This window comes from Doryrhamphus excisus, linkage group LG19 (genome assembly GCF_037039965.1).
Source record: "Doryrhamphus excisus strain RoL-2023G ecotype Guam linkage group LG19, RoL_Dexc_Guam_v1.1, whole genome shotgun sequence".
Classification (NCBI taxonomy): domain Eukaryota; kingdom Metazoa; phylum Chordata; class Actinopteri; order Syngnathiformes; family Syngnathidae; genus Doryrhamphus; species Doryrhamphus excisus.
The window spans coordinates 13,110,532-13,124,300 of NC_136375.1; the positions used below are offsets into that span (position 1 = coordinate 13,110,532).

The 13,769-nt window shown below is 45.7% G+C and overlaps 3 protein-coding genes across 5 annotated transcripts in view; 2 read left to right on the forward strand and 1 right to left on the reverse strand.

Moving 5' to 3' along the window:
* Positions 1–496: 496 nt before the first annotated feature.
* rhov (ras homolog family member V) lies at positions 497–3,252 on the reverse strand. Its single transcript, XM_058057525.2, has 3 exons — positions 2,803–3,252; positions 2,634–2,692; positions 497–1,794 (listed from the first exon to the last, which is right to left on the reverse strand). The coding sequence occupies exons 1-3, from the start codon at positions 3,005–3,007 to the stop codon at positions 1,348–1,350; spliced, it is 711 nt and encodes a 236-aa protein (XP_057913508.2). The 5' UTR covers positions 3,008–3,252; the 3' UTR covers positions 497–1,347.
* On the forward strand, positions 3,234–8,750 carry vps18 (VPS18 core subunit of CORVET and HOPS complexes). The gene is made up of 9 exons (XM_058057524.2): positions 3,234–3,647; positions 3,738–3,879; positions 4,093–4,184; positions 4,930–5,180; positions 5,252–5,605; positions 5,727–6,992; positions 7,062–7,271; positions 7,813–8,049; positions 8,122–8,750. Exons 1-9 carry the CDS (start codon positions 3,548–3,550, stop codon positions 8,416–8,418), a joined length of 2,949 nt encoding a protein of 982 aa, XP_057913507.2. The 5' UTR covers positions 3,234–3,547; the 3' UTR covers positions 8,419–8,750.
* A 1,731-nt stretch (positions 8,751–10,481) lies between these two features.
* The window catches only part of ino80 (INO80 complex ATPase subunit), a 30,069-nt gene continuing 26,781 nt past the window's right edge, over positions 10,482–13,769 (forward strand). For 2 of the 3 annotated variants that reach the window (XM_058056122.2, XM_058056123.2), the window contains exons 1-10: positions 10,482–10,637; positions 10,751–10,963; positions 11,204–11,358; positions 11,424–11,482; positions 11,571–11,717; positions 12,372–12,492; positions 12,602–12,807; positions 12,876–12,929; positions 13,004–13,207; positions 13,561–13,765. In XM_058056122.2, the coding sequence (XP_057912105.2) occupies positions 10,812–10,963; positions 11,204–11,358; positions 11,424–11,482; positions 11,571–11,717; positions 12,372–12,492; positions 12,602–12,807; positions 12,876–12,929; positions 13,004–13,207; positions 13,561–13,765 (1,303 nt within the window). In that variant the 5' untranslated portion in view covers positions 10,482–10,637; positions 10,751–10,811. The remainder of the gene's footprint in view (positions 10,638–10,750; positions 10,964–11,203; positions 11,359–11,423; positions 11,483–11,570; positions 11,718–12,371; positions 12,493–12,601; positions 12,808–12,875; positions 12,930–13,003; positions 13,208–13,560; positions 13,766–13,769) is intronic. The other variant, XM_058056125.2, reaches the window with a different exon arrangement.

Genomic DNA, 13,769 nt, shown 5'->3' on the forward strand with positions numbered 1-13,769 from the left:
TTTATTTATTTTACTTTTATTTGACAGTTATAGTTTCCTATGCCTGTGTGGTTAATAGAGGTATTACTTTGAATTAAATCACTATTTATTTAGTATTTCCTGTGGGGCTATTCAGCCTCATGTCAGCGAGGCTTATCCACCCCCACCCCCACCCCCACACTCCCTTTCAATGGATTATCAATCACCGTCCCCGTGGATGTTTCTCCAACTCATCTTCTTTATTTTTTCAAAGTGACACAAAAAGCAGTCCCAGCGTGGCGCCGCCATTCCAAAGGCTCAGGCCCCCCCAGGCAGGGCGTTAATTATCATATGCTTGGAGCGGGAGACGGTTCAGGAAAGGTCCCTGTTGGGGTGATGGGGGTTATCCCGGAAACCCCATGGAGAGCAGGACTCGCTGACTCGGGGGGGAAAAAAAAAAGTCTTCCTTGAATGTAAAGTTCTCCTATCAGACGACTGCGAATTGTAGAGTCTAAAAATATACGTAACACAGAGGAGGTAATTTGCACTTGATTTATTTGTGTCACATCACTCTGACATGGAAAGAAGACACATGGGCTCGAGGCGAGTGAGGCATGGTAGCAGATAAGTGATACAAAAACTGTTTTGAAACAAACAGAATGCATTCAGCTGACTTCCACAAGAAGCGTAATCTGAATTATATACATATATATATATACACGTGGAAATCCACTCAAGTGTCAGTGGACACTTTTCTTGCATACATGTCCCACAGTGTTGGCATTGGGGCGGCGCCCTGCCACAATTTCTCACAATTTCATTTTAGTGCTGTTTTTGTCATTTTGCCTGACTGAGTTCATGCCGACTCTCACTGTCCTTTCTCTGCTTTGTGGGGCAGCAGAGCCTCAAACCCTGGTTTTAAATGCTACACACTGAGCTACAATCTGCACGGGAGGGTGAAAGTCAAAGGGGATTGGCCTCCTCTGACCTTTCACCTGAAGCAAAAGTTAGTTTATGCCTCCAGACATGTAAGACAAAAAGGTGCACACGCGTTCCTTACACAACAATGCAAAAAGTCCCAGTGAGATAATTAGCGGCTGGTAAGAATGTGGCACCTTCAAATAGACGAAAACAACGAGAGCGCTTCTGAGCGTGTGATGAAACTCAAGCTTGACGCCCTGTGTTTCACCATGCAGGCATGCAAAGTGACGTCATTTGCATGCCGTGGTGGCTGGACTCCACTGCATGTAAACAGGACCACAAGGCCAACATGGAGCTCCAGAACATTCTCTCTCTGCTTTAAAGTCATTTCCGTTCGGGAAAAACGTCTAGACGTTGAGAATAAATTAAAAGTTGGGTCCATGGCCGACAAGGTGGACAGTCTGATGCTCAGACGAAGCAAAAGAACTTCTTCCAGCTGCACCGGGAGAAGGCCTTACTGCGCCTGTCCGACGACCTCCTCTTCTTGGCCTGACGAGCCTTGTTCTTGATGGCGGCAAAGATGGCAGCGTCAAACGCCTCCTTCAGGTTCTTCTGCGTGAGGGATGAGCACTCGATGTAGTCGGCCGCACGGATCTTCTCCGCCATGCTCTGCGCTCGGGCGCTGACCACGGGCTTGACGTTGGAGCGGTCCAGGCTGATGAGGACATTGACGTCCAGGAGGAGGTCCGACTTGGTGCCCACGAGGATGATGGGCGAGGACGGGTTGGAGGCGCGGATCTCGGGGACCCACTTCTTAGTGATGTTGTGGAAGGAAGCGGGGTTGACCATGCTGAAGCACAGGAGGAAGACGTCCGTGTGGGAGTAGGACAGCGACCTGAACTCGTCAAACTCTTCCTGAAAGGACAGAGAGCGACGGTTAGGGTGAGTCAATCTACACATCGTATACATTATTCTACAAAACTCAATGGTCACTGCTGGTTTTTGTTTGCTTGACTAAAGCTAAATCTCCTAAACCTGCTCCATATAAAAAAGCCTTTTGTTGTGAATGAGTGCTATTTAAATAAAGTTGACTGACAGTGGAGTCCATTGTGTTAGCAACACAATGGAGGAAACTGTTACAAAGAGCACTGTCAGCACAAGATTGTTGAGATAGAAAAGGAGATTACTATGAAACTATAAACTTTTTAGATGTGGAAAAATATTTCTGCTCATTGCATCCATCCCCACGACTGTTTTATCATTTAAAAAATATTTACTGAGACTATTACAGCCTTTTTTTTTAATTATTTTTTTTTATTTTTTTTTTTACAAAAATGAAAATGAAAACATACATATATATATAATTTTAATTTGCAAGAAAAAAGAAAAAAATTATTGTTTTTATTAATAATAATAATAATAATGGAATTAAAATGTAATAAAATGTCATTAGAACTTTAAGAGAACTAAAGTAATAATACATTTACATTTGAAAAAGAAGCTCAAAATGTAAAAATATATAAATATGTATGGAAATATAAACTGTACAGAAAAATATAATTTCATGGAAATAAAGTTGTAATGTTAGAAGAAAAAAGCTGCAGTTTTGCAAGCGAAGCAAATTAAATTTTCGATCATTATTAATTATATGGGATTACAATGCAAGAAAAGGTTTTTTGTATTTTGCAAAAATAAGTATTAACAGGGTAACAACAACAAAAAATTGAGATCAAATAGGTTTCTGTCTGCCTTACCTGTCCTGCTGTGTCCACCAGCTGAACTCTGACTGGGGATCCATCAACTTGAACCTGACCTGTTGGGAACCAGTAATGATTTAGATTATTAAATTAAATAAAAACAATAAATTCATAAATTAGTATACGTTGTATCATACAGACAGTTCCTCCACCAGATGTTTCTTACCAGAAAAGACATCAAAGCCGGTCTGTTGGTAATCCACCGGGTAGCCGTTGGAGGTATAGCTAACGATCATGGTGGTCTTGCCCACGGCTCCATCCCCGACCAGCATGCAACTGATGACACCGGGCTCCAGCTCGTCTTCCCGGGTTAGCCCGCAACCGGAGGAGACCCGGGACTCATGGGAGAAGTACTCCATGTGGGGTGGCATTTCGTGCCGTGCAAGGAGGGTCTGATGGCGGACTCAAGTCACCCCTTCCGATCGGGACTCTCCTCATCGGGTGTCTTGTCTTTGCTCTGGTGCGGAAGGGATGGGCGCTTCTTTTTATTTTACTTTCTACTCAAGACAGGTTGGTCATTTGCATAACCACGCCCACTCCAAGCACTGTTGGCGGAAACTGTCGAATGTGTTCGGGAGAGACTCGGCTATCTTTGCTAACAGCGACATCGGGTGTCAGAGAAAAACACTGCGTCAACTGAGTCACCTGACTCTTCATCTATTGGAGTCCTCACTGCTCGTCGGAAGCTGTTATACAATGTTTACCGTTTAACCGTTTTTCTTACGGATCCTACATGTTCAAAACAGACTTAATGTGCACATTTGACTGGAGGAAGTGCCTCGGTGAATCCTTTTACGCCACAGAGGTGCTCGCTAAGGCGGCTCGCTAACTGACTAGCTAGCTAGCAAGCAAGCTAGCTGTTCATTCATGTCGTTTTCGTCTTTTAACTCTTGAGGTAAGTCGATTAAAGTATGGCTTCGATCTTGGACGAGTACGAGGATTCCCAAAACACCAGGCAAAGTTCGCAGCAGCACAACCGCCTGTCATCTAACATCGGGATAACACACTCAGGTCAGCACCCGGTTCTTTATAGAAAGAAAGATGGCATTATGAACACGGTGTCTTCGGGTCATGCTTCTCTTCGCTTTTCTCTTCTGCCAGGCTTTGTCAATGTGAGACTAGAGGAGGAAAAGCCCATTTTCAACAAGCAGAGGATCGACTTTACTCCACCCGACAAGATAAATCACTTGGCCGTCTGCAACAATCAGCTATGCATGAGTCTGGGAAAGGACACCCTGCTGAGGCAAATAACACAATCATAAACAGCCCACTCACTTACCGTAATGCTCACCTGAAGCACAACTTTTTGATTGGATTACATGACAGATCAATGGCAATCTTGTGATCAGTAGTCCTCATCAACAGGGATGATGTTTATTGTGGCTTTTCAAAGATGATGACATTGGAGATGAAGGAGGCAGATGCTAATGTTTGTTCTTTTTATCTTCTTTCCCAGGATTGATTTGGCTAAACCAGATCAACCCAATCAGATTGAATTGGGAAGAAAGGATGACAGTAAAGTACACAAGCTTTTTCTGGATCCCACGGGTAAGGAAAACAGACTAAAGTCAGTTTGTTCTGCTAGTATAGTTTGATCGGTCAAGTGGACCAACATACTAAAACAACAGATATGATTTTACCAAATGCAAAAGTAAGAACGCGATGCATAGCGGCACCAAACAGGAAGCGGAGTGGGAATATTTAAGCCCAGAAGCGTAAATGCAGCAGTAGCCATATTTCATTTTCTATGTCCCTTGTTCTCACACACTCACATTCATACCTATGGACAATTTTGGAGTCGCCAATTAACTTAACATGCAGGTTTTTAGAATGTGGGAGGAAACTGGAGAAACCCATGCACTCACAAGGAGAACATGCAAACGCCGTACAGAGATGCCCAAGCTGAGATTCGAACCCGATCTCCTGTCTGTGTGGCCAATATGCTAATCATTTGGTCACCCTGCGGCTCAAAAATAATGTGGGGAAAAAATAGTGCTGCCTTAGTTAAACATCATTAATCTTTTCCAGAATGTCCGACTCAAACCAAAACAGACTCTAACCAAAGCAAGTTTTTGCCATTCAAAATAATGTAAGTCCAGTTAATCCGTTCCACAGACCCAAAAATGTTAACATACATTTTACATTTTATTTGATCTTTGTTCCCACCGCTATGTGGGTTCATTATACTTTTTGTAGTATATTTACGTAAATTTTTAAAAAATGATTATAAAGGGTGTGTGTTGTTGGAGAAGGGGGTGTTTACCAGACCTGAATAGATATTATTTCTCTCCAGGCTCCCATCTGTTGATCAGCATGAGCACCAGCGAGTGTCTGTACCTCAACAGGAACACACAGAAGGTGCGCAGTCTGTCTCGCTGGCGAGGCCACCTGGTGGAGAGCGTGGGTTGGAACAAGCTGCTGGGCAACGAGACCAATACGGGGCCCATCCTGGTCGGCACCAGCCAAGGCGTCATCTTCGAGGCCGAGATCTCTGCGACCGAGGGCAGTCTCTTCAACACCAACCCTGACCAGTACTTCAGACAGGTCAGCTCACAGTCGGGGTGTTGTTTCGTTTTAATAGTACACAAATGACACCGTTCCTTTCCGTGAGGCAGGTCCACTCCCTGGAGGAAGATGGGAGGCCGGCGCCGGTCTGCTGCCTGGAGGTGGAACGCGGCCTGGAGAACAAGTACTTCATCATTGCGACCACCCGCAAGCGGTTGTTCCAGTTTGTGGGCAAGGTGGCCGAGGGCTCGGAGCAGCAGGGCTTCAGCTCCATCTTCACGCAGAACCAGGACCTGCTGCCTAGTTTCCAAGAGTTCCCGGCCAACATGGGCTACAGCGAGATCACCTTCTACACGTCCAAGCTTCGCACCTCCCCCAAGGCCTTTGCTTGGATGATGGGCAACGGTGTTCTTTACGGGCAGCTGGACTACGTCAGGCTGGACTCTTTGTTGAGTGACGTACAGGTAACCCCATTAATCTTTTATTCTGCAGTAAAATAAAATGATTTATGCATTTAATCTCAGTGGTTCTTGTATTATGTCCTAAAATTTCCTCTCATGCTGTCTCCATGGTAACTATAACAAGGTGTGGGAGTACACCGCTGACATCGACCTGAGTGTCAACAAGCCCATCTCCATCGTGCTGACCCAATTCCACTTCCTGCTCCTGCTACACGACCGGGTCAAGGCCATCTGCACTCTGAACGGTCAGGTGGTCCATGAGGATGTGTTCCCGGACAAGTTTGGTTCCCTCCTGAGGATGATCAAGGACCCGGTGGGCGGTCTGGTGTGGCTCTACACAGAGCGCGCCGTCTTCCGGTACCACATCCAGCGCGAGTCCAGGGACGTGTGGCAGATGTACATGAGCATGAATAAATTTGACCTGGCCAAAGAATACTGCCGCGAGCGACCCGAGTGCATGGACATGGTGCTGGCCAAGGAGGCCGAGCACTGCTTCCAGAACAAGCGCTACCTCGATAGCGCCAAGTGCTACGCCCTGACGCAGAACTACTTCGAGGAGATAGCGCTCAAGTTCATCGAGGCTAAGCAAGAGGACGCCTTGAAGGAGTTCTTGCTGAAGAAACTGAACAATTTGAAGGCAAGTGAGAGGACGCAGATCACCCTGCTGGTCACGTGGCTCGCTGAGCTATACCTCAACCGACTGGGCCAGCTGGAAGACGACGGCAACAGCGTCATCTTCCGGGAGACACGCGAGGAGTTCCGCCACTTTCTGAACACTTCCAAGCACAGGGACTGCCTGTTCAACAACCGCAGCATCATATACGACCTTCTTGCCAGCCACGGCAACGTGGACGACATGGTTTACTTCTCAGTGGTCATGCAGGATTACGAGAGAGTCATCTCACACTACTGCCAGCACGACGACTACCACGGCGCCCTGGACGTTCTCTCCAAACACTGTGACGAGAAGCTCTTCTACAAGTTCTCCCCGGTGCTCATGCAGCACATCCCGGAAAGAGTGGTGGACGCTTGGATTCAGATGGGCAAGCGGCTGGACCCAAAGAAGCTCATCCCGGCCCTGATGAACTACAGCCAGATGGGCAGCACCAGTCAGCAGACCAACGAGACCCTGCGCTACATGGAGTTCTGTGTGCACGAGCTGAAGGTAACCGAGGAGGCCATCCATAACTACCTGCTGTCCCTCTACGCCAAGTACAAGCCCGACTCGCTGCTGCGGTACCTCGAGCAGGCGGGCACCCACGCCTCAGAGATCTATTATGACCTGAAGTATGCTCTCAGGCTGTGCGCCGAGCATGGCTACCTGCGCGCATGTGTGCTGGTCTACAGAATCATGGAACTGTACGAGGAGGCGGTGGATCTGGCTTTGCAAGTAAGTAAACAGGAGTGACTTTCGGAGGTGCTATCAGAACATTGTGACAATATGCTGTGTTGTCCACAGGTCGACGTAGACTTGGCCAAGACCTGTGCAGACCTACCCGAGGATGACGAGGAGCTGAGGAAAAAGCTCTGGCTGAAGATAGCCCGTCACGTAGTGCAGGAGGAGAAGGATGTGAAGAAAGCCATGAACTGTTTGTCCAGCTGCAACCTTCTCAAGATTGAAGACATCCTGCCGTTCTTCCCTGACTTTGTCACCATTGACCACTTTAAGGTTTGTAAAATGGATGGAGGCCATTTCAGCATCATATTAACGAGGACAATGTTATAGAGCAGACAGTGTACAGCTCATATAACAGTAGATGTACTATCAACACACAGCTGTTAGACAACAAGTGAGTCCACCGTGTCCAAATTGTGTCTGTAAATATGTAGTCTGAACTCCCTCCATGATAACAACGCTGGTGGTCGTTGGACACTATGTGCTCCCTCACCTTCCTGATACCCGACAGGTGCTCAAGTGGGTTCAGGTTCCATCAGCTTCATCAGAAAGCACTTGATCATCTTCAAGATGCGTTTGGGCTCCTTATCATGTTGGAAAGCCAATTTTTGCTTCCCAATGTCAAGGCACATGTTGGGGTTTATCTTTCCCTCAGTGAACCACAAAATTAATACATTTATAGACATAGTGGTTGTATTTTGTTTGTTTATACAAGCTGTACACAGTCTACTCTAAATTGTATTTGAGTTTACTTTCTGTGGCATTGTCCCTTGAGAAGAAATGTAAATGTTAATGCTGTGTTTGGGCCTTGCAGGAGGCCATCTGCAGCTCCCTGGAGGAGTACAACAAGCACATAGAAGAGCTAAAGCAGGAAATGGAGGAGGCAACGGAGAGCGCTAAACGCATCAGAGAAGACATCCAAGAAATGAGAAACAAGTACGGCATGGTGGATTCCCAAGACAAGTGTTCGGCGTGTGACTTCCCGCTGCTCAACAGGCCCTTCTATTTGTTCCTGTGCGGACACATGTTCCATTACGACTGCCTCATACAGGTAACGCTGCACAACATTGTCCCTTATTGATTCGGATGACACATATGTTGTGTATCCTCCTCTTCTTCACAGGAAGTGACCCCCCACCTATCCGCCTACAAGCAGAGTCGCCTGGAGGAGTTACAGAAAAAACTCTCCGCCTCCGCGCAGTCGTCCAAGTCCCGGCACCGCCCTACCCTCAAGGAGGATGACGACACCTCCGGCCTGGGGAAGAGCAGCGCCGGCACAAGCTGCGAGCAGATGAAGTCGGACATTGACGACATTGTCGCCTCAGAGTGCGCGTACTGCGGCGAGCTGATGATCAAGTCCATCGACAAACCGTTTATTGACCCGCAGAAATTTGAGGAGGAGAAATCGAGCTGGCTGTGACTCAGATGATGTTCGCTGTTTTTAACATCCAACATTCTAAAAGGGGTTGGATTAAGTGGGTGTTGACATTCACCTGTTGGGTTGCCTGTTTAGTGCCTGATAATTACCGCTACTGAGGACAGCTTCAGCTTTTTGCAGCAGATATCATGCTTTTCTTACCAGTATTGAAGGCTGTTTTATTTTTTTGGATCAAACAAGCTCTTATTATGTGTACACGATGCATCTAAACCTTTCGTGCCCAGAAGCTGCACTTGAATGTCCTTATTTGAACATCTCCTGCTCTGTTTGTTTCTCACAAATCATGAAAGATGAATAAACTACATTCAATGTAACAGCTGGTGTGATGAAGCTGATCTGTTCTGATAGGTCACTTATTCAGAAAGCTATTCTTTAATACCTGTAATTTAGTGTCAATCAAAAACAATACCAATGTACTCATATAGAGGTCCCAAACGTTTTTACTTTTATGACTAAACATAATAATTATAATAATCAAACATGGTTTTCTTTGTACTTGACCAAGCCAAATATGGAGTTCCTCCTTGATGACGTAAGACGTAGCTCGGTTGCCTTCGCAAGGAACAGACACTACTAATCAACCTCGGAAACTCATCGATATGTGTGTGTTTTGTAAAATAGTCGCGACAACGTGACGCAAACTTTGTCGCCGACACTTTTACATTTAATGTTGTGTTTTGTGGGACATGAATGCCATCGCATTGTGGTTAGAGACCATAAAAAGCGAGTTGCTGCTGCTCTGCACTCGATTTGAAAGCCTGCTCCTTTGCTTGTGCCTCCATGGCGTCGTGTCTCTGCTCTCTCAGTAACAGAAAGTGGCCGCCTCTCCGCCGCCGCCGCTGCCGACTCAAAGCTCAGCAGTACTCGCTCGGCGCCCTTCACCGCCATTTTGGAGTCAGGGAACCGAGAGTCGGCAGCGGCGACGAGAGAGACGCAAAAGGGGGCCGAGGTGAGAGACTCCGTGGTTGGATGTTATGGCGACGGGGGGGAAGACGGCCGGGGAGGGAGAAAGAATTAAAAAACATGGGGATCGTGCACCACACTGTCAAGCTCCCGCTGCAAGGACACTCCAGGGGCGGGCGGAGGGCCTTGTTGTCCCCGCAACGCGACTATCTGGATAAACAATAAAGCATTACAGCTACACCTTAATAGATTGTTTAGGCATGGAGGTGGTGGCCTTAAAGAGACAGGGCGGACTTGATTGCTTCATATTAATGCTGTGCGAGTGTCAAAAACACAGTTGTTGCTCACGGGCTAATGCTAATATCGCTAGCAAGCAAACAGACAAGCTCAAAAATGTCCAAAAGTCCCCAAATGTCACCCGTACATTTTTTTTAATGTGCAAGATGTCAGTGTTTACAGTGCATCGATGACCCCTTAACTTAAGTTGATATGATGCCATGCTAGCAGCTGGGAGTTAGCACGTAGGCTAACTCACGTTCAGTTCAACGTCCAAGGTTAGCTAGTCGCCTAGCTTAACTACGCTAGCCGAGTCTACCGTTAGCGTGACGAGTGAAGGATGCAGTATCACATTATTTACATATTTCACAGAAACATTTTCCACAAATGTAGTGTCATTATTGACTTAATGTCCTGCTCGTATGACTTCAAAAACATAAATTATTAAACGATATTGGGTTTTTGTTTGTCAGCTAAATTGTTTGAAAAAAAAAAAACGATTTTAAATATTGCAGCCATGTATACAGAATATAATGATATCCGAGATGTTCACATTTAAATAAAAACCTGACTTACTGCTAATACTGCACTGACAGACTATAAGACGACCTTGAAGACACCACTCCTTTTCAAGTCCTGTTTTTGCAAATATATGTGTTAAGAGTATACTATATATATGTAATGTGTGGGTTTTTCATTCACATTTCATTCATCATATGTATTGTCTGCTTCATTGATTGGGATTAACTTAAAAAGTACAAAAAAAACATAAAGTAAGGACATTATTGCTGGCTTATTATGTGACATAAATCTATTTTTCCAAGCCAAAATGTTGTATTATGGGTTGAATTGGTTGGATATTTTGCAATTCTGCTGTATATTCCAGCTCAGATTTCATGAGAGGATTGAAAACAATATTTTTTAAAGACGAGCACGTTTTTCTTTACAATTGACCATACAAGTGACCATACATTTCTCCTGTTTTAAGGGACTCTGGGATAATGACATCTCTTATTGAGAAGGTACGTCTAGCATACGTATTTCACTGAATAAAGATGCCAAATGTCGTAGCATGAACGTCTGATTATGCAATAAATGATCCTTTTAACCTTGAGCCTCTTCCCTTTTTGTCCAGTGAAAGTCCCTGGCCAGCAGTTGGACAGGTGGGGTGGGGTGGGGTGGCCTATCCGTACTGTATGGCGTCAGGGCAGGGTGGCAGGCCGGAGGTCGGAGCAGCGGGGGGCTCGGGCCTGGCCAAACCCCTCTACCTGCAACGTCTGGAGCGGTCTTTGAGGCTGGACAGCTTCTTGCGCCAGACGGCCGCCATCTTCAACAGAGACATCACCAGGTAGTATATCGTCCATGAAATCCTGTCAGTGGAACTCGTCTGTTCCAGGGTCAAACTGTGGCCATGAAATCCTGTATTAACTATATCTCTTGTTATTATTGTCAGATGTTTAGGTTTCATTTCCTCTTCTATGGTTATCGTCACACTTCCTGTTTGCCACCTTTTATAGAAAAACCTAAGTATATTTCATGTGATTATAAATTCCAGCATGTGACCCATATTTACATTTTTCTTGTTTAGTGATGACAGTGACGACAGCGATGGCGCTCTGGGGTCCACCCTCTCCATGGACCCCTGCTCTGTGCAACACGCCACTATGACGGTGAAAAGTGAGCCGTGTGACCAAGGGGATGCTTTTGCGGAAGGCAAGCCCCTCAATGGCGTCCTGCTGCAAGGTAACGGTAAGACGTTGCTCTCCGACTGCACAAGTTCTGTCATGCTGCTGTTTTTGTCTCTGCAGAGCAAAAGACAAATCTCTACAATTTCTCTAAAATGAAGAAGAACCGCAAATGGCTGAAGGTACGCAGCGTTCACGTTCGTGTTCATGGATATACGTGATACACGTGATGCGCACCCCCTAACATTCATCGCCCGTCCGCTCTTTCAGAGCATACTACTGAGCGACAACACCACGGACTCAGACACGGACTCGGACGACTCGGACTTCAGTTTGTCGCGGGAGGAGCTCCACGACATGCTGAGGCTGCATCGCTACACCAGGCAGCACCAGAGCAAGTTCCACATGGACCCCGAGGTAAAGTAGGACGCTCAGGCTGCCTTTGAGCAAACTGGCACTGTGAGAAAAATACGATAATTGTTTCCATTGTGGTTAACGCTGTGTGAAAAGACAGCATCGTGGGTCATAGTAGTCACACCAACTTCCACACAGAACAGTGTGACTGACCCACTGACCTTAAAAAATACAATACAAACAACAAATATAATGGAGTAAAAGCAGTTCATACACACGAATATCATTCATATACCTCTTTTGAAAGACATTTTACATTTATTTGTTATTTTGTGCCAAAATGAAAAAAAATACCAAGCCAGTTAAATAAACAAATAAGAGATAAAATATTGCAAAAAAGTCAATTCATTCATTTAATGGTCCATTCATTCATTCAATTGTGGAGTATAATGAAAAAATAATAATTGTGTTGAGCCTAATGCATTTCTTGGCTGTAATTTCATGACTAATGTACCGGTAGTTATTTCATGCCCTAATTACTTAATTTTTTATCCTTTATTTATTGGCCTTTTTATTTCATGATTTTGTTTCAAATTTTTGTTGCACCCATCAAGATTTATATTCATTTCTGTACGAGAAGCTAAGCACAATTTCAGATTTGAGTTCCGCTTTGGAACATATAGAAGCCATGTTGTACTTAAGATGTTTATGTCTTAGCTTCAGCAGTACCAGTTCTACAGCACAGGCCTGCTCTCCACTCAAGACCTTTTCCGCGAGCAACAGCGCTACCTGCTGGGTCCAAAGAAGAAGAAAATCAAGGACGAGAAGAAATTCAAAGGTAAAAAAAAAGTCAAAATATACTGTAAATAAAGTGAGGACCTGATCTAGTTTGGAAATGAAATGAAATCTCCATTGTTAACACGGACTTTCCATGGTCGTCTTTGCAGGAAAGCTGAAAAAAGTGAAGAAGAAGAAGAAACGTGGCGAAGGAGACTTTACGGATGATGGCCTCCCTTACGTCACCAAGACTTTTGCTAAGTTTTCCCACGATGCACCAGTGCCCATGGTGAAGAAGAAACATCTGACTGTGGAACAGCTGAATGCACGACGGCGCAAAGTGTGGCTTACGATTGCCAAAAAGGAGATCCCCAAGGTTAGTAACATCTTTTCATTCAAGTGTGTTCCCCAAGGGTTTCTAACCTTATCTTATCTGTTTTGCAGTCATTCAAGCAGAAGACCTCGGCTAAGAACCTCGTCTTGACCAACGCTAAGAAGGTAAATGACCTTGCAAATATCGTAAGTGACCTCTCTAACATCGCCGCCCGCTGTTCTCCGCTGCCGTGCCCTAGTTGGCCCACCAGTGCATGCGGGAGGTCCGACGCGCGGCCATCCAGGCCCAGAAGAACTGCAAGGAGACCCTTCCCCGTGCCCGCCGCCTCACCAAGGAGATGATGCTCTACTGGAAGAAGTACGACAAAGTGGAAAAGGAGCATCGGAAGAGGGCCGAGAAGGAGGCCTTGGAGCAGCGGAAACTGGACGAGGAAATGAAAGAGGTAAGCGGAAGCGGCACAACAAAGTCCTTCGTCACTTTGCTGCACTTTTCTACAGCCTCTCTGTCTACTATATTGTTAATAGGGGAGAAAAGGTGACTATAGGGGTGTTATTTTGTGTCTAGAGGGCTCTTATGAAGTTAAAATTTGTATTTAGAAGGTTGTAAACATCTATGAAAACATTCCATATACAAATAAGGAATCCTACTTAGCGGAAAAGTCAACACACCGCGATAAACAAGGGCTGACTGTGCCTCTTCTCCGTAAAGTGTTGAATGATGTCATGATTTTTACTTGACATGATCACGTTTGCGTATTGGGGGCCTCGAACCACTTTGTTGTCTGTGTTGTTTCAGGCCAAGCGTCAGCAACGCAAACTCAACTTCCTCATCACCCAGACGGAGCTCTACGCCCACTTCATGAGCGGCAAAGCTTCGGTGGGCGGCCCGGGAGGAGATGAAGCGCAGGAGGAGATTCTGAAGAAGCTGGACGACACCAGCGCCAACAGGCAGATCGACATCGGAGGAGGCGTGATGGTCAACATGGGGCAGGAGGACTACGGTGC

Coding starts and splice junctions, on each gene's coding strand:
- vps18 (XM_058057524.2), top strand. CDS start 3,548: ATGGCTTCGATCTTGGACGAGTACGAGGATTCCCAAAACACCAGGCAA. Junction 4,185..4,929: donor GCTTTTTCTGGATCCCACGG/GTAAGGAAAACA, acceptor ATTTCTCTCCAG/GCTCCCATCTGTTGATCAGC. Junction 5,606..5,726: donor CTTTGTTGAGTGACGTACAG/GTAACCCCATTA, acceptor AACTATAACAAG/GTGTGGGAGTACACCGCTGA.
- rhov (XM_058057525.2), bottom strand. CDS start 3,007: ATGCCACCCCACATGGAGTACTTCTCCCATGAGTCCCGGGTCTCCTCC. Junction 2,693..2,802: donor CGGCTTTGATGTCTTTTCTG/GTAAGAAACATC, acceptor GGTTCCCAACAG/GTCAGGTTCAAGTTGATGGA. Junction 1,795..2,633: donor TGGTGGACACAGCAGGACAG/GTAAGGCAGACA, acceptor CTGTCCTTTCAG/GAAGAGTTTGACGAGTTCAG.